Consider the following 20176-nt stretch of genomic DNA (forward strand, 5'->3'; position numbering starts at 1 on the left):
TTTCATATGTGTTTATTTTAATTTAATCTGGTACTGGCCAGAGGAGGATAGGCTCCCCCTTTCGAGCCTTGGTTCCTCTCAAGGTTTCTTCCTACTTTAGTCTAAGGGGGTTTTACCTTGCCACTGTCGCCTTACGCTTACTCACTAAAGGTTCAGGCCTGGAAATCTGTAAAACTGCTTTGTGACAATGTCCATTGTAAGAAGTGCTATACAAATACGACTGAATTGAATTGAAGGTAAGAGTGTGTAGTATTTAAGAAGATATTACATGAACATTTGTAGAGGGGGCTCTATCCAATTTAGATCATAGTGTTAAAACTTCTTTACATTCATTGCAAGCCTGAAGACCTCTAGAATAAAGATAAAATGTCCCTTTGTCTGACAATGTGGACAGCAAAAACCTTTTCAGGTCGCAGAAGTTCAAAAGACTGATTAAGGATATGAGATGGGTCTTCAATGTTGGGATAGACCTTCTTCCGGATCTGCTGGGCATACAACTGTGCCAGGAGTCTTAAAGGCTCACCACTGACTTTAGAGCTGAGGTTTACAACATTCTGAAGACATTTTTTTGTCTTTTTGACTGAGTGAGGTGAACCAGCAGATAAAAGAAAATGTTAAAATACTTTTGATAAAATGTTATACAATTTTATTTGACACAATTTTAAAAACCTTTAAAATGTTGATAGAATTCTTTTTTGAACTCCAAAGGCACTCTCTTTTCTCAGACCATATAAGGGCTGCTGTGATTTCTTCACAATGACATCGCCATTCTCGGTGAACTTAAGTTTATCATCAAACACAGTGCCCAGATGTTTTTAACTGTGAACTATACCAACAGTCTCACTGGGGATTGTTGTGGGAATGCTATTGCTTTTTTTATTTTTGACACATTCATCTCAAGGTAAGAAGTGTCACACCAGTTGACAAATTTGACCAAGATAGGTTCATTTGTTCGTCTAGGCTCTGAGAGAAGAGTGACACTTTGTGGTATACCAGTATTAAGTAAATTTTATGTTCTTTAGATCATTTGAAATGTGTGATTAGTTTTACAATCAAAATATGTTTCTGCATTGTATTAAAGGCTGATGAAAATTCATCAAAAAGCAGTCTAACTGAAGAATTTGACACACTAAGTGTTTGTAAAGAACATAAAGTTAAAAAAATTAAAATAGTCATCTCCCCTTCCAGGATGGCAAACTCGAGAGCGTCAAGATCTAACTCTATTGGAGCCACAATATGTGACTTGATTATTTTTTTGAAGAGTCTTCATAACTAATGGAGCCAAAGCTATTGGCCTCAAGTCACTGAGAGCTTTAGGTCTATACTTCTTATGGACATTTACAACTGTAGAGTGCTAACAAATAGCTGGAATAGTGTCAGTGTCTAAAGAGAGCTTGAAAAGGTGTTGAAACACTCCACTCAGCGCTTTAGCACACTGCTTTAATGTTCTGCCACATATTCTATCTGGACCTGCTGCTTTGTTGACCTAGATATTTTTAAAATAGTGCTGTTGTACAATTTTAAAATAGTTTGCGATTGAACAGTACAAGTTGAAATTTGCAGTGGTTGTTCCTGGAGTAAGTATTTCTTGGAGATCATTGGAGAATATTGAGTTGAGTGGGGAAAATTTACTTTTCAAAATGAGTTAAAAAATTATTTAATTCATTGAGTAGGGTCTGTCTGCTAATTCCATCCACTATGGTGAATTTGTGGTCCTCATTGATATTCACTGCGGCCATTGTTTTGATGTCCTGCCTGGCAAAGCGGAGACTGCTGTCACAACCACCAGCCAGCGGAGATCAACTCACAAAAGTGCTAACCAGTACCAGCAGCAGGTTAATAATAACAAACGCCGCTGCACGTGTTAATCCATCAGCACACGCTCTACCGTGCGGCAAGCAGCACTATTTAAACCATCCTAACCCGCTTCCTGCTGCTCTGAATCTTGCTTAATGGTTACTGAACTCCCTTTTGCCTCTCAACCTTGGACCTCCCCTTCTGTTTTGAATTGTTTGCTTCTCTCTCTACTTCCTGGATTTTGATCTGCCTTTTGCCTATCGACTACGATCTCGCCTGATGTTTCGGATTGTTCGCCTGTCTCAATATCTACTTGCGCCTGTGTCTGCACAGGATCTGTATACCTTTTCATTGAGGATTCCTGACAGCTACCTTGCCTAAATTTCTCCTCTATTTTGGAGAAGAAATTATGGAGGGCTTAAACAGGCAAATGAACAATGGACAAATGGGTCACCATCACCAAAATGTCAGGCAACATGATGTACAGAAGCCAAACCCAGCAGCAGAAAAAGCAAAATCACACATGCACTCCCAAAATCAATCTCTTCAACAAACACTGATTTAAAAAAAAAAATTTTTCTATGCTGTATAAGCTTTATATATAAATGCTGCCTTCCAACAAAAGAACCTTATCCTGAACATGAAGCATGGGGATGAGAGTTCTTCAGGGCTGTTTTACTGCCTCAGGACCTGGAAAGCTTGAATCAAGTTGAATCCAGTGTTACAAAAGCAAATAAGAGGACTGTGTCTGCTCATTCATTTATCAGCCGAAGCACAGCCAATTATAGGTCATATAACAAGACATGTATAAACATATAAACAGCTCTATAACAGAATGGCAGAAGAAGAACTTTTGCATTTTGGATTGGCCAAGTCAAAATCCAGACCTAAATCCCATTAAAAAGTTATGGCAGGACATGAAGCAAACTGTTTAGAACTCATTTGATAATATAAAAAAGATGATTCAAGTCACAGAAAGTTTGGAATTTTTTTTACTTTTTAAACTTTACACATTGTTGGTACATTTTAAATGGCAACCTGGTACAAAGTTAAAGTGCGGGCAAAGAAAGCAGCAGATGCTCCAGAGAACACTACCTCATCTATTAAGCATTCTGGAGGTACTGTCATGCATGGCCTCTGGAACTGTGCAACTGTGTTACAATACTTGACCACTTGTTTTTATTGACACTTGTTCACAATACTTGTTCAAATATGATGAAATTTAGGCATGGAATTGGAATTGTAAAAGGCATTTTACTTATCAATCATCTTAATCTCACGATCACAAATAAAAAAACTCACAAATCTTATACTCCCATTTGGCCAACGTATAGGGAAATACACTACATCTGCAATAAACACAGATCATGTTACTACAAGAAAGATCTAAAGACATTGAAGATTTGAGGTCTGGCCTTCAAGCAGGCAATAGATACTACACATCCTTCTGAGTCTTATCTATTATCTTAATTACCTTTAGAGCAGAAAACGTACACACAAAAAATCATCAGAACTTTAAGAAAACTCACTTTCAGCGCATTAGTTTGTAAAACATGAAAATAGCCGTGTTAAATAATGCTATACCAACTGTTACGACCCCAAGTGTCTAGGGGAAAAGGGGTGTAACATTTAGGATAATTCTTTTGGAAGCAGGGGGGTTTTGGTGAGGGACTAGGAAGCGTGATAACAAGGGTAAGGAACTAGAGTGGTGCCAAAGGAAAGAAAATAACAAACAAAATGGAGCTGGCTAGGACAGTGAGGGAAAGCTAAACTGACTACAAAAGAAAACCCGAAACACACGGTCTTCGGCGTCTTCAACACCCTAGCTAACCTGCACTGACTACCCAAAACCATACAAGACAAATGGCACTCACCCGTACTAAACTAGTGTACTAATACAAAATCAACTAAGTGTGTAAGTGTACCCAACAACCTAAACTAACCTTATATACAAAAGTTCACACAAAAACACAAGTGTACCAGGAAGACAAATAAGGGAAAACAAGAGTAATAAACAGGAGCAGGGTACAAAAGAACACAAAAGTTGAACATGTAACACTGGGGCAAGGTAATGACAAAACAAGGATGAACACACAAACAAACGAAAATACAAAGAAACAAACAAAAAAAACAACAAAACAACAAAGCCGAAGCTATCCGAAAATACACACACACAAAGCAAAACAAACCAACAAACGAAGCCGAAGCAATAACCAGAAGCGAAGCGAAGCGATAACCAAAACCAAACGGGACCAAAGTCAAACGAAAGGCCTCTTCTTGCTGAAAACCTCCATGTTATATGCTGAATAAGATGTGTTCTGATTGGCTGAGAGCTAATTGATGATGACATCATACTGAAAGTGTGGTGTAATGGTGGGCCAATGGGGAAGGGAGAACAATCAAGGGTCAACAGTGTGGACATAACAGAAAAAACACACACAGAACACACACTGAGACGTAACACCAACTAAAGGAATTTGCAGGAAGAGGCAGATGCTCATGATAGTCCATGAAATATTGACTTGTTGCGCACGCTACAAAGAAACAAATCAATAGATATACAGTATGATGCATACAGTTAAATGATCAGAAAATGCAGACTGAAGAGTATAATCCTTTAAGATAAGGGTTGCACAAGAGGTGTTGCGCTTTACAAAGAAAATAGAGGAAACATCTGTACTAAAAGGATTAAAGTACAGATTCTTAAAACAAATACATCTAATGTACCTCAGGGTATTTATTCCTATGTTCTCAAACAGAGGAGGAAAGATAACTTGTAGACTTTCACAGCTAGTTTTTGCTACAATTCCAACCTCAGGCAATTACTAGTTCACTGGAAACGAGGTAACAGTGCCAATATGAAAGAAGTTATATACCATCAAAGACAAAAATATTTTCCCACTATAAACAATGAAAAATAATTAATAGATAGTACATTAACAGTCATAATCAGTTTCATTAGTCTATAGTTGTTTAAAAACACGTTATGGACAATTCCTGGTAATTTGGGGGTTTACAGGTTTACAGTTTTTTTTACACTCTATGAATTAGCTAAGATCCAGATTGTATCTGTTCATCTGTACCTCTTTTTGTAAGAACAAAATTAAAAAATGCAACATTAGAAGCTCACATGGAACCCCCCCATAAAAACGTCAGAGAAGACAGAGGAGGACAATGAAGCATATTCCAGGTTCAAAGGGCATGTCTTGTAATGACAGATCGAAAGAGCCAAAGGTAAAATGGTACAATGATCAATCAAGCACCATGCAAGCTCAAGTTAAATACAAATGTAAATTTAAAAAAAATAAACTGTTAGAGATATTTCTCTGTATCTGTTTGCCGACTATACATAATGGTAGAGATAATATTGTGAAATATATGTTGCAATATGGATCCCTTCCAAGCTTCCAACCTTCCAAGAACTCTGAAGTCTAGCACCTCACATAAGGCAGAAGTAGAGGGAACAGCTACAGAGTCAGACTTATAATATTGGAAACACCCCCAAAGAATCTTCAAAGTGTAAATGTAATAGATGTATGAATAGACATGCCTGTACGTTAATGTTAGACAAAGAATATTAGACTAGTGAATAGCAAGTTTGGTCTGTAGCAAAAACATTCAGGAAGAAATTGCTAGTACAAAGTAGAAAAGTATATCATTTTTATATATAAAACGTTTTTTAAAAGACAGAAAGCTGGGTTACTGATTCAAAAGCCACAACACTACCAATTCTGTGCTTTTGGACACTGATCGAGATACTTACAATAAATAAATACAGGGACAGCTGCTGTAGATCAGATTTTGGTTTTGATAACATACACATTTTAATAACCTGGTTTACCTTTCATATAAGTTATAGCATGCAAACCACCATTTAACAGTTAGGGAGATACAGTATTCCTGATATGGAATAAATGGGTTTTAGGTTTAAGGTTCTCATTTCATTAGTTTATAACAACAGAAATTAAGGTTATATACTGTATATAGTACAGGTCATATATACAATTTGGGCTTGTCTCTGCATCCTGTAATAGCTGCTTTGATGTTACATGAGAATGCACTCATCTTTAGCCCCACCTCCCTATTGAAACAGGTAAAACACTAATTTAAAGGGGTAAAATATTTCTTTTCAGATATTGTTTATTTGTCTAACACCTTTATCCAGCCTTGAGTAAGAGGTACAATATGGGTAACTGAATGTTCAATATAAGGCTACCTGAGATTGGGACAAAGGTTCTTAGTATGCAGTCACTGCACTGTTATTACAGGCTATATTCTATCTTGACTAGAGACACTGTCATGTCTGTAGAAATCCACAATGTGGTGCTTAAGTTCAGATGAAATTAATTGTTTGTCCTGCACATATTTTAGTAGAGTTATAAAAAGGCAAAAGTGATGCAGCATTCTGGAGCACTGTGTGCTATGTGTGTTAATACGGTTTATGGAAGACCATCTAATACTACTGCTAATATAGTACTATACAGTACACAACATTCTAAGGTACTGTATATAGCATACCTCTTGCTCAGTGCAACACACATTTATTTTCCTTTTATGACAACTTGCAATAAAAACAATGTTAAAATGTATAAAGTTAAATACAGTACAGAAAGAAAATCCTAACACTGTGTAATTACAATTGTTAATTACTTTGCAACAGTAATTTATGAGGGCAGACAAATCATAAATGAAAATGAAAAGGTAATGGCTGATGTATTAAATGACTAACAATTCACTTTACCAAAAACAAATAGGCAACATGCCTCAGGCTGTAAAGTTCTATATTAAGTAATATTAGTGTTTAAGAGGCAGATGTGTTACAGATTCCAGAAGCACTTAAGATAAACAAATCTCCAGGACAAGTATTCTACAATCTGTATTTACAAGAAATGTTATTCATAGACCATTAATTCTTCCAGCAGTTTCTCAAAGCAGTGGCAATACCCATCGACTGGAAAATCTCTAGTATCCACAAATACAGTATATAAAGGATGACAAATAAGACAAATAAGTCTTACTTCAATTACATGCAAGGTTATTTTAATGATAATTAGAACTAAACTAGAAGATCATTTGCATGGCAATCATTTTCTAGGGGAGAATCAACATTTTAAAGGTACAGTAGGTCTTGCTTAAAAAACCTATTGAAGTTCTTTAAACAAGCAACAGTAATAACTTGATACAAATAGAGCATACAGTATAACATAGCATATTTAGATTTTCAGAAAGCTTTTGATAAAGTCCCTCATAAAATATTGATTCTTCAATTGTATTAATTCAAGATAAGGAAAGCAGTGCAGATAAATAGTAAATGCTCAATCTGGGGTGATGTACAGTAACTAGGGGAGTACCACAAGGATTTGTACTAGTATCACTGTTCTTCCATAATATTGCATTTATGTAATAAATACATGTATTATAAATTCAAAATGAGAAACACTGATAGTGAAAAGGCTACTTATTGAAAATATGTATTTGTTGATACGTAATTCTCAAGGTAGGAAAGCAATAAAAAGACAAGATGTTAAGATATTATATACAGGTAGTAGATTCATATAAATAGGAGAAAATGGGGAATGATCTGCAATCCTTTGTCATCTTCCCAGTGAGAGGAGGACAACTGGTCAGTGAAAATCTAAAACCAAGGAAACAACTTCTGTCAGCATTAACATCTGCTTTCTGGGCAAAGAGTGGATTTTCAATGATGTGCCACATCCAAGAGGAAAACAAGGAAGTGACTGACTGGCGTGTGGACACTGGAAATTGGAGAAAAGGTTTGTTTGCTTTTGGAGCAGGTAAGCATCTGCCTATCCAGCAATTTTTATCTTATGGCTATACCTGTGTCTGTTGCATGATTTCTAAAAAGAACAGACTGCACACAGTCTCCCATTGTGGTGTCAGAAAATATAATTATAAGTATAGAAATTAAATTACAGGATGTTAGAATAAAAATTTGCAATGCACTAATAAGACTTAAATTGCAATATTGTGGTCATTTTCTTTATCTTGGTGTTGCAAAAACACTGCTCTGGAATTCCCAAGCTTAAAGGAACGTCCAGGACTGACAAAAAAGAATCATTTTAGTCTTGAGCTGAGAAAACTATGTGGGGACTTTCTTGAAGCTTCCAAATCCCTAAAGGCACTAACAAAGTAAATCCAAATATACTTCTTCAGAATTAATAACAAAATAAAAAACTACAAAACACAAACCAGAGGACTTAAATGGAAACTACATGAACATAAAACCAAGACCAGAAGGCACTTTTTACAGACAGAGTTCTGCAAGTATGGAACAAGCTGACCACCCATGGTGAAGAAGCTGATATCTTGGCTTCTTTCAAGAAATGGCTGTGTCTCCTTGTGTGGACACTTTGGGTGATCAGTTGCCTTTTTCTTAAGGACTATGATTAACTGTGTCATGTGCCAATCACACAACTAGACAACTCCACTTCCAGTCTCTACAGCTGTGAATTTAACATTCTCAGGTTTGTTTATTCGTGATTCAGCCCAGCTAACAGTGTCTTGGATGTAAGAATAGCACAGCTGGGATGAAACTGAAATGAAGGTTGTTAATCACAACTTTCAAATTAGTGGCGCCACAGACTAGGATGGTGAAACGAATCCAGCTAGTGAGTGAGACTCTCCCTGCCACCTGCCCAGGTACCCACTACTCAACGTCATTATCCCAGCATGGTCTTGTTTTGATATTATAACAAACATATCCAGTTCTGTATCGGATCAGTAGGGAATGACAGGCTGGAGACGACTTTACAGGCTCTCTGAGAGTTGTATTGCCCATTTCATTACAGTGGGGTGTGCTAATCACAGAGGCAGAGAAAGTGCAGGAATCTGCTGAACACAGAGAAGGGATTCATGTCATTTGTTTTAACTGATTACTATAAATTAGTGATTACTGTTGTTTATTTCAGTTGATCAATATTATTTAAAATAACTTATAAACAATGCATTAATACTTTAATTATCATATAATGGAGGGTTACTTGTGTCTTTTAACCATACATACAAAATACTGTAGTACTGTATACATGCGACGGACATGGTTATATACGAATTTGGTTATTTGGAGTGGTTTTCTGCACTGAACTCTTGCAAATGTTGAGACCCTAGTGTACAGTATTAATATAATAAGAAAATTAAAATAAATAATAACCATGTAGTTATGTGTATAATTTATTCAATGTCAGAATTTGTTTTATGTAACTGCAGATATAAGTAGTAATCACATCCAACATTACTTTTTTACAGCTTTGTTCATTACTTTGAATTTTCAAATGCATTTGTATGATTCAGTTTTCTGACTGGCATGTGGTCTAATACCGTACAAGACATTTTTTATGCATACTTTCACTCAGAATATATAGTTTAATAATACTATCATCTATTTCAAAACATCACACATTTTAATAATCCTGTTTGATGAAAATCCTAATCCCATTTAAAGTTGGATAGTTTATAAATCAAAGTACCCCAATTTGTCTTTCGGTTCAGAACACATCCAGAATTAACATAACAGTTCATTTAAAAAATGTTTATATATTTTAGGTAATTCTGCTGTTAAAAACAGGTTTTGTTACATAAAAGCCTTGTAGTTAGTTTATATTTATCTTATGGTTTTACACAGTGAGTTACTGTATACATATGCTTGGGGTTATATTTTGAAAAAATATGCAGAACATTTGAATTTAGATGTTTTTTTAGACAGACAATTCTCAGTGTTCTTCATCTTTGGTCATATTTATAACATAAAAATAACTATGCTGCATAAATTAATTAAAACTACTTAAATTAAAGTCTCTAAGATAATAAAAAGACACATGAGTTTATTTTAACAACTATTTTAGGTTTGTGCTTTCTGTGACTTAATCAGAATGTAAATATTATCTAGAATACTCTGCACTACCTGCAATAAGTAAAGACAGTTAATTTTCTTATCATTTGTACTGTTCATTTGCTGCTCACTAGGGGATAAAAACAATGTTCAGCAAACTGGTGACAATCGTCCTATTAAAGCATAACACTAAACAGTATTTATGTTTCTCAAGGTAAAAGCCACCACAGATGTGGACCACCATGTCAACTAATTAAAACATATCCATTTGCTAGAAACAGTCATCTGGTTTCTGTGATGTTCTTTATGTTAAATTCACTAAGCCTAATATTTGTAAAAAACAAAAGCTAGATCATTAGTCTTACACAACTGCCAATGTGACATTGCTGGTGGTCTGCATTTTATACAGATGGGCACAATATCAACATAAGGGCAATGTCAATCAGGGCAGTGAAATGCACCCCCACCACCACCTCTGAAAATAAAAGCTTTATGTAACAAACACTAGCCCACCAACAAACTAGAATTCTAGAAGACATAATTAAGAGGAAGAACACTTCAGAAACTATGTACTTTCATTTTTGATTTGCTAAGAAGACACAAATATTTAATGTTCTTTCCGACAAGTTTATTTTTGTCTGCTGTGGCTGAAATGTTTAAATTTAATTCTGCCATGAGATAGTATCAGCTAATTGCCTGTTTATGCCAAGGACCTTCCTATTCCAGTAATATTAAACTACACACAGAGACACATTTTAGCTATTTGTGTCTGACTAGGTTGACAATGTTGCCTAAAACAAAGTTTTCGGTAGCTCATCATTTGTTTCTTTTGCACACACACTGATTTATAACATATTTCCCATATAATTCATGTACATATAGATAATCCTCCAGACTAAAATGTACTGTACATGTACTGTACCTTGAGTGCACATACATTAAGGTTTTTAAAAATCACTCAGAAATTGGTATACCATTCCTTGTTGTTTAAAAAGGATATACAGTTTCCCTTGTCATTATGGTATTCTTATTGAATGAAATAATTATAAACCAGAGGGTAATAACAATAGTTTCTTAAATAAAAATCTATTAAAAATAAGGGAGGAGGCATCATACTGTACAGTATATACTGTAGGGGAGTACAGTGGCACATAAGTTAGCATTGCTGCATTGCAGAGCTGGGGTCCTGGATTTAATTGTATGTTCATCTTGGTTTCCTCTCACAGTCCAAAGAAATACTGGTAGGTTAACTGGATTCTGGAAAATCGTGTGCATGTCAGTGTCTGTGTGTCTGTTGTTTGCCAGGACAGACTCCAGCTCCCCCGTGACACTGAATTGAATAAAGTGGTTAGAAAATGCATTGATGGATCACAAATGAAAAAAAAAACAATGAGTGAAATTCCTTTTCCTTCCATTTCTGTTGTTAATACATTTTTCATTGTTAGTTCTCTAACAATGTGTAAGATTATTGTTGGTTCTGATCAAATCACATATTACTGGCATAACGAAAGCTGACTGATTCAGGCCCGATTGCTAGTCTAAAAAAGATACAAAAACCCATTTAAATATATGAAAAATACCTTCACTTTCAAAGTTTCATTTTAATCATACATCCATCCATTTCCTAACTGCTTCATCCAACTCAGTGTCACAGAGGAGTCAGAACCCATCTCGGTAAACAATGGGTACAAGACAGGGTACACCCTAGACAGGATGCCAGCAGTCCTTCACAGGGCAGGCACACAGACACACACACTCACACCTAGGGCACTTTTCCTAGAAGCCAATTAACTTACAGGTATGTTTTTGGAGTGTGCGAAGAAACCCAAGAACCCAGAGGAAACCCACACAGGTAGAACATCCAAACTCCACACAGAACCCAGCATTGAACCCAGGTTTCAAACACTGCAAGGTAGCTATGCTAATCCCTTGTTTATAGGTCCTTTGGAAAACAGAAGGTTGCCTCTAGTTAAAGCCTTGATTCATACAAGCATGGATGAAAGAGTTTGATCATTTTTGACAATATCATATCATATTGCAGTAACTATGTGTTAAAGCTTATAGCTTACAAACATGAAACAGGTTAGTCTATAACCGAGTTTTGAAAATTCGTAAAAATCTGTAGTTACAACAGACCAAGCCACCATCTCAGTTTATGCAGGATCACAACTGTAAAATTGAATATTACCATCCAAAGGATTATACTTACCATGCTTGGAGTTGATTTGCTAAAAAGATCAATTTGTGAATACTGTAAAAAAGAAAAACATGTTTTTAAGATGCCATTTCAAGATTACTATCTAGAAGATCAAACTCTCCTTTACAGCACTATAAATTGGGAAGGACTTTTTAGTAGTTTATTTTTAAAAACAGTTTCTGAGTTTAAACATTTGCAACACAGAAGATGTCCAATGGTATTCTCATCAAGATAAAATCATTTAATGTACAGTATAAAGGAAATGACACTCTAGCAGCACTGTGAAAGACCATATTCTATCAATGGTGACCTCTTTAAAAGAAAGCAGTGTATCGTGTATCTGCCTCAGAGTAATCGGCTACAATGTACACTTTGTAAGCCTTCCTCTTTGAAACAACATCAGAAGTCTCACTACATTCATAAAAATGTTCCAAAAACAATAAAATTTCATTTCAAAAGAGGGAAAATTTTCATTTTCTTGTTTAAATCACATAAATAGTATTACATAAGTAGGTTAACATATACACTTTATGGTTTGGGTGTTTGCTTTATTTTACTGCCTCACTCAGTAAGCACAGAGTGGGCACTTGATTATAAAAAGATTTGTTGTTGAAGTGCATATCCTGTTTAACAGTATCACAGGCAATAAACCCAGCAAAGTGTAGAAGTTAAATAGAAAAAATGTTATACACTTAAGCAGGTCAAAAAACATTTTCTGTCAAAATTATGGGGCTACCTCAAAGTCAATATTTTACTAAGAAGGGAAATAAATCATAAACTATATGTTTAAGCAAAAGATTGGGCCTAATTTCCTTTGAAAAGGCATTGTAAAAGTGAATATGTTATAGTGGTGTTTACCCTAATTACCCAATGTAGAGTGAAGCATTAATTACCTATTCATTCAGATGGCTGAAGACAGAAACAGATGACAACTTACACAAAAAATGTGAAAATGGTGACATGTCAGCAGGTGATAGGCGGGGTAATCTGTTTATGAATCTTTCAACCAGGAAACCTAAAGAAGAGTAGAGGACTATATGGTGAGTGAGTAACCATGGCACCAAGGAAGGACGCAGACTGTGATGATCTCATACCCAAAATTATGAAGTGTGCATATCGGAAGAAGGGTCAATGTTTTGCATTGTAAAATCAACAGATTCAGAATGCGAAACATTGATGCATCTGTACAAATAAAGACAGACTGACCATTCGAAAGACAAAAATCAGCCTCCTGCTAATTTCTAATTCCAAGTCGTCATATACTGTACATACAAATTAAAGTGAAGCTGGCGTGATGAGGAAAGTTGTAGCTTTAAAACTTGGCTGTGATAAGGGAATAATAGCTTCCAAGAGTAAACAGAATATGAAAAGAAAACCAGGAGAATTTTATTTTGTCTTTAGTACAACATGGATCTAATAATATTAGTTTAGGATTGTTTTGCAGGTGCTCAGAGAGGAAATCTAATAAAACAACCAGCAAGCTTGTAAATGAAAATCAGAATTCATGCAATGTCCACAGAAATATTTTGTTACTTGATTTGATAATAACCTTCAAAACAAAGCCGGAAAAAATGTATATGAAATATTTCTGAATGACAAATTACAGTTTTTGAAAGTAATGGGCCTCCCATGTCACCAGACCATAACCGCACAGAAATACTATGTGCAGAGCTTGACAGGAGAGTTGGTTAGGGGTAGGTGACAAACACCATAATTGCTGACCTGGGAGATGAACTGAAAAAAATGAACAATACGAGAGGTAATGTACTGTTTTAGCTTGTGAGTTTGTGTTGCTAAAAGGAGGCTATTTTTTTATGAGAACAGCATTCCATAAAATTACATCAAAAACATTATTGCAAAGGCATCTGCCATCCAGTGCAGAGCATTTTAGTTGTTGTTTTCCTTTGCCCCACACTGGGTCTGACAAAGGTAGCATAGCAGTTCTACCCTCAGAGATAATGGAATGGGGTTTGCTGTTACAGGCAGTATTTTTTACATGGAAAAGTCAATTGAATCAATCTCTCCTTATACCTTACAATGTACAATATATTGTATATTATATTACACTAAAAACGTTTGAGCTAGTACAATGAAATCCACTTTTAGGTTCTGGATAGTTATCAATTTTACAGTATGTGTTAGTGTCTCAGATTCTAAGAAATTCTGAGAAAAAGGTTATGATCAGGTCAGCCTGGAACCATTCTAAACATAATTCTCAACATGGATACGATGATGCCAGTTAAGATTTAGAAATAAGACCATAAAGGGAAATATCCAAGCATTTCACCAGTCAGCTACAAAATGATTTTTTTTATGTGATCGGATAAATCGGAGAAGGTTTATGCTGAAAGAATAATTGGTTTGCTCTTGTGGATTTCCATTTTGTACTCAATAGCCAAAATATTAGGAACCCCAGTTAAATATACAGTAAAAGTCCTTCACCTTTCATTTCCAGAACAATGCCAAGATCTCAGTCCTACTGGGAATTCTTGGAGCCGGTAAAACATGTAGTTCATTCCCCACATACCATTACTTTCTTCACAATCTCAACTATAGGCAATCCAGCTGGAATTGTGGAATGGGATGAACTGTGGCTGCAAATAATTCAAACCCCTGTGTAATAAATGCCCTGACCTTTCTAGTTGCTCCTGTAACAGAGGTCTTACACATTATTTAGTGAGGGTTAAAAGAATATTTTCACTAAAAGGCATCATTCTTTATTTCTCACTCTTTATATTTAAATGAAACATGTATTTGCTGCAATGATTGATTACAACTAAAATAGGTTTTAGATGTTTAAAATACAAAATATTATGAGGGATGTTTAACATAATGAATTCCCAGAACAGCAAGAAAAGTATTCAGCATGGTTTACAGCATACAGCATAAAGGTGGCTGAAACAAGATGTGAGTAAACCACAAACCCAAAAGACAGCAATCCCATAATCTAACTTTAGGATACGACTATTTGTTCTGAGTTAATTCTTGAAGGAGTTTTCACATGTTTGCTTCATTTCAAATGCACTGAAAGTAAGCATGTAAATTGTGAAGAGATAATCTGTTTCTAATACAGTGTCTGCAGCTGGTTCTTTAAATGTGGTCACAGCTATGCAGAACACTCCTGCAGTGGGTGGGCTTTCACAGACAGTGATAGGAGGAGATGGTGGTGTCATGTTTGAGTAATGGTTTTCAACTGCTGAACCGGTCCACTGGTTTCTAATCCTCTCTGTTACAAAGAAGAGCCATAGTTTATTTTGGGGCACTGTTTCATTTACCTCCATGTGTGTCGCTGCATGTATTGGCTCAAGCAATATGTTATTAGATGCACTAAATGGAACAACTGCACTTTTATGATTTATAAGTTATATACTCTGCCTTCGTAAACAGAATTTAATGGTATGTGCCAGATGTTTTTAACAAGTGTAATGTAATATTTTGTTTATCACAAAAAGCAGAACATTTACACTTACTGTGGTAGGGAGTGAAGAAAATCTGTGGTAATCAGCTAATGGAAAGATATTACATAAATAGAAAATCATCTTATCTAACCACTGCAAAAGAGAAAAAAATAAACTTCACAGTAGTTGATCACAGTCTGGTTATCTTTCTTTGCATTTAATCATGGCAACAATAATATGCATACTGTCCATTTACAATGTATACATGATATACAGTACGTATACTATATACAGATGAGGAACAAGTAAAGGTTTATTCCATACTGAAAAGAGAGGAAAAGAAACACAATGTTTCGGCTATGGAGCCTTCTTCGGGTGTGACACTCTTTTCATCATTGAATAAACCTTTACTTGTTCCTTTGCAACCTACGCACGCTGACGCAGCTCCCTACTTGAACTACTATATACTGTATATACAGTATGTGATACTTGAACCTGACTCTTTTTCCTTTTTGATTAATTTTCTATCTTAAGATATCAATCTTAGAAATAAACTCTAAAATAAAGCTTTGGTTTTATGAAGATCTGGTCTTCATTCTATTTCTAGTTTCATCCTTATCTGTTCTCTTATAGTGTATATGAATATACTATATAAAGTAATGTAATTACTCTTTTAAGAGCTGCACAATGAGAAACATGGCATTTAGAATTAGAGACTGATACAAAGCATACATATGGTATTGGCATTGAAACTTACAAAGTTTACTTAGTTACAAATGCTTCCTTTTCCGCCCCCCTTTTCTGTTTATTTTTATTATTGTTATATATATATACAGCAGCCCCACCAAAATATGTACTGTACATAGAAAGCCACTTTGTACAAGTTTGCTATATGACTAAAAAACAACAAATTTGCAAAGATAAAAATCTTTTAAAGATAATGTTAATCACTAGCCCAACACACCAGTGTTTTTCCCAATAGCATACCAATAATAATAATAACAATAACAATAATGATAAAATGTTACTACCCTTGCGTCATGAGTTGAATATTAAAAAATACATGTATCCAAGGAAGAAGAACATTTTTTCAAAGCAATGGCATTGTATCACAAACTATATAGAGGGATATCAGGTGAGAAGCATGAGATTAACACTTTGCATATAAACAGCAATAATAGCCCCTTAACCATTCAATTGTTATGGCCTTAGTGATTTGTCTAAAAGTTCAGATTTATTTCTGCGTTAACATTGTATTTAACTGACAAAACAGTTTCCCAAAGTTACATTCCACAGCTAAGAAGATTCCACATCTTCCTGTGGGTAAACTTTAATCAAGCCAAATCATGTGGTTACAACAAATGGCGTTTAGGAGCATGTAGATTTAGTTTTCCTCTTGGATTGAGAAGTCATACTACTAATTAAGGGACCGTATACTTGGTTTTTGTAAAGAAGCTTCTTTATACAGTATAAGGTCATTTGTATAGGTCACCAACTGTGCATGTACTGCATTGATAAAGCCATCACGTGGCACTTTCTGCATAAATGAATGGAAGTTCTGAGGCCAGAAATTCTGTCTCTACTATGCATGCAGGCCCAGCTCTTAGTTTTCACAGATCAATAGCAGCTTGCCTTTTGGCATCTAATATCAGCCAACCGAAAAAAGAGCACTGCGTGTTCATGTCAAAGGTTACACTCTGGCTGGTTTTCATTCAATGAGTAGCTGGTTTTCAGCTTCTTTTGATCGCTTTCCCCACCCAGCTTTTCCCAAGCCACACTGATTATACATTGATCCTGGGGCAGGTCTTTGATCAGTAGCCCTCACAGTCTGCAGGTGCTACATGTCATCGCATTAACAAACAGCATGGAGTGACAGCATTCATTCCTCCAGCATAACAAGGTCGTCTGCTTAAATAAGCATCTTATTTGTGAACTGCTTATGAAAGGCCACAACAAATTTGTCATGCCACTGATGTTAAAAAGGAAGTACATAAATGTCTTACAGTGAACAGTTCAAACATGACAAAAAACATGTTTTAAAATATAAATACTTGGAACAAGGTTATGCATTATAATTTATATTTTTATTTAAAAAGTCACACTTTCTTTTTGTTTATTCAGACTGATTTAAGCAATAGTCACAACAACTGTTGAGATAAGATATTCCTATTTGAACAAAAACAAAATCAAATGGATTCTTCTACAGTGCTCAAATTAACCTTGAACTAATTAAGAAAACATCAATTTCATATATCAAGGTAAAGGTTTTAATAGAATGAGTACTAGAATTCTGAAGACATGCTGTAAAATCCAGATAGATTTTCCAGATAGAAATTTCACATAAAGTTATCATCAATAAGCATTACCATAAAAATAATATAGGACACCATGTTTATTTACAATCCAACCAAGTGTAATATGCAAAAAATTATCTTTGGAAACAGGTGGATAAATATAACAGTACATACTGCAGTGCAGTGTTTTCCTGGAATTAAACAAAAATCAAGTAAATATTTTGTGCTGTCTCTGTTTTGAAAGTAAACCTTTGATTAAGTTCATACTTGAAAATGAAAACTTTGGCTGTGTTACCTTCAACAATCCATTATACGTGTATGCAGTTACTGAGACACGACCTGATAAATTAATAGAAATTCATTAAATTCATAAGAGATTGGTTGTGTTCACATATGCCTGGGGTGTAGAGGATGAAAGGGATCCATTAACTCTCTTTTAAAATCAAAGTTTAATTAAAGGCAGTAAATTAAATTGAGCCACATGGAGGGCATCAACAGAAGCGTTTTTATGCGAAGTAAATTAAAGCAGAATTAAAATGTGCATGAGTTATTACACTGTGACCAGTCAATGTGAAAAAGAGATTTAATAGACTACTATTTAATTATATACAAGAGTTAAAAGAATTACAAGGGAGAAATTACGGATGAAATATTAACTCAACATTTGTTGTTAGATCATAAATTCACCATAATCTCGATTTTTAATGCAAGATTTACAGTAAATGCAATCCGGAAACAAACTGATTTGGAGAAATAAACTGTTTAAAATAGGAAGGGTTCAAAGGATAAGCAAATTACACACCCTGAAGCTGTCTTCCATGCATGAAAGAAACCTTTCACATCTTTAGGAAAACTTGCTCCTAAGGGAGACGGGATTTGAGGGTTTTGTAAACACTTGAGGTACGCTTGAAAGGTAAATGTAATGTCCGTTTCCTATGCAGGATTATGCTGTACGTAGTGAACAAAAGGTATTCTTTCACATACAATACATTAACGTTCAAGAAAAACTGCTGCCTCTGGTGCTATTTTCAAGCGATAGGATGATTGTTTGAAGGTTTTTGAGAACTACTTAACTTTTTCAGAACTGAGATGAGATTTTGGTAAGTGTTTTTACACTCTTAAAGCAATAAAGACAAACTAAATCTTACCGTTTTGTTCTTTCATACTGGTATGCTGAAACTTGGTGCTGAGGCTGGATTCAGCTTCCGATCCATGTTGTTGGATTGACGATATAAGGAGGAATAAGAATGACAGGATCATTTGGATTTGTTGTAAACAGCACGTATAATGTACTTCAGGTCTGTCGCTTCGATGTTAATTTCAACATGCACAAATTTCAGAAGGAAGAAAGCACCGATCCTGGTTTGGAAACATTGGTAGTAGATAATCGCAGGGTAGTATCCACATAATCCCAACCAAAAGGCTCTGCGTCTACATTAAAAAGTGATCAAAGTATCCCTGACTTGCGCTAGCACCCAGAGACCAAAGACAATTCTCCTGGAATGATGGGTGTTCAAGTCAGGCGCGCATACGAAGCCGGGCGAGATGTTAGTGCAGAGCACCTGTCAACTTTATAAAAACTTGGCACGACTTGGAGAAACTTCAAGATCACTTTCCGAGTGATACAGACAAACTGTTGCACTGCTTTTACAACAGACGAGGTCAATCACTCCCATACAAAAAAAGCACTTTTGATTTTAAAGAAGACTCACGTCTCCTTAGACAGTGATTGTTTGCTATCCGAAATGTTTATTCTTTTTTTTTTTTGGAGTCGTTATAGTCCGAGGCTCAAGAGTGCTTTCCCAAGTCGGGCATTCCAGGCACAGATGGATGTCGCGCCGTAGGTAAAGATTTAACTGTCAGTAGACTAGTGAAATTCCAAATGATCCCGTAAAGAAAAAGGATTCCCAGTGCTGTGTGAAGTCTGATCCCATATACAGCAGATGGAATTGAGTTGTAGTGCTGAGACTGCAGGGTCTGAATCTTGGGTGAACACAGACTGCCAACTGGCGACACAACAGGTGCTATACATAAAGTAAAACTTTCCCAACACAGGAAACTCCCCCAGGGAAGTACTTAACCTTTCATTTGCTGTCCTGAATTCTTTTTATTCTGCTTACAGGGCTTGACACGGGCTTTTTGGATTTTTCGTATGTGTAAAGCTAATAAAAAACTATCGACTCCTAAAGCTGAGAAATTATTATATCATTAACATTTTGAATAACAAAGTATAAACTTTTTAAGGATTAATAGTTGAATAATAAGAGGGACTGAATCAAAAGATCTAAATGGTTAAATGGTAGGTTAAAGGTAAATTCCACTTCAACCCACATTTACTTAAATACTTAATACTGGAAGTTTTTTTTTTAAATTTGTGAACCCTGTGATTTCCCAAAATGAAACTTTTTCTTGCAGAGACAGGGATTATTTAACCTTACTTCCTCTATCTCCACATATCTTTGGAAAAGACCAAATTTGTATAGCATATTTATGGAGAACAGTAAATAATTTACATTAGTCAGACAGACCTCAACCTATTAATTTTATTAGGATATACTGTATATTTCTTCATAGTACTTTACATTTTATTGTTACATTATTGCTGTCTGAGAAAATGTACCTCCTATGCATCATCCACTCC

General features: G+C 35.4%; 1 protein-coding gene across 1 annotated transcript in view; it reads right to left on the minus strand.

Annotated features, from left to right (window-relative positions):
* pdgfc (platelet derived growth factor c) overlaps positions 1-19541 on the minus strand; it is a 104229-nt gene extending 84688 nt beyond the window's left edge. Inside the window, exon 1 of the mRNA XM_088917220.1 lies at positions 18684-19541. Within this exon, the coding sequence (XP_088773346.1) occupies positions 18684-18795 (112 nt within the window). The 5' untranslated portion in view covers positions 18796-19541. The remainder of the gene's footprint in view (positions 1-18683) is intronic.
* Between the last annotated feature and the right edge of the window lie 635 nt (positions 19542-20176).

The sequence above is a fragment of the Atractosteus spatula genome, chromosome 1 (genome assembly GCF_055471065.1).
Source record: "Atractosteus spatula isolate fAtrSpa1 chromosome 1, fAtrSpa1.hap1, whole genome shotgun sequence".
NCBI lineage: Eukaryota > Metazoa > Chordata > Actinopteri > Semionotiformes > Lepisosteidae > Atractosteus > Atractosteus spatula.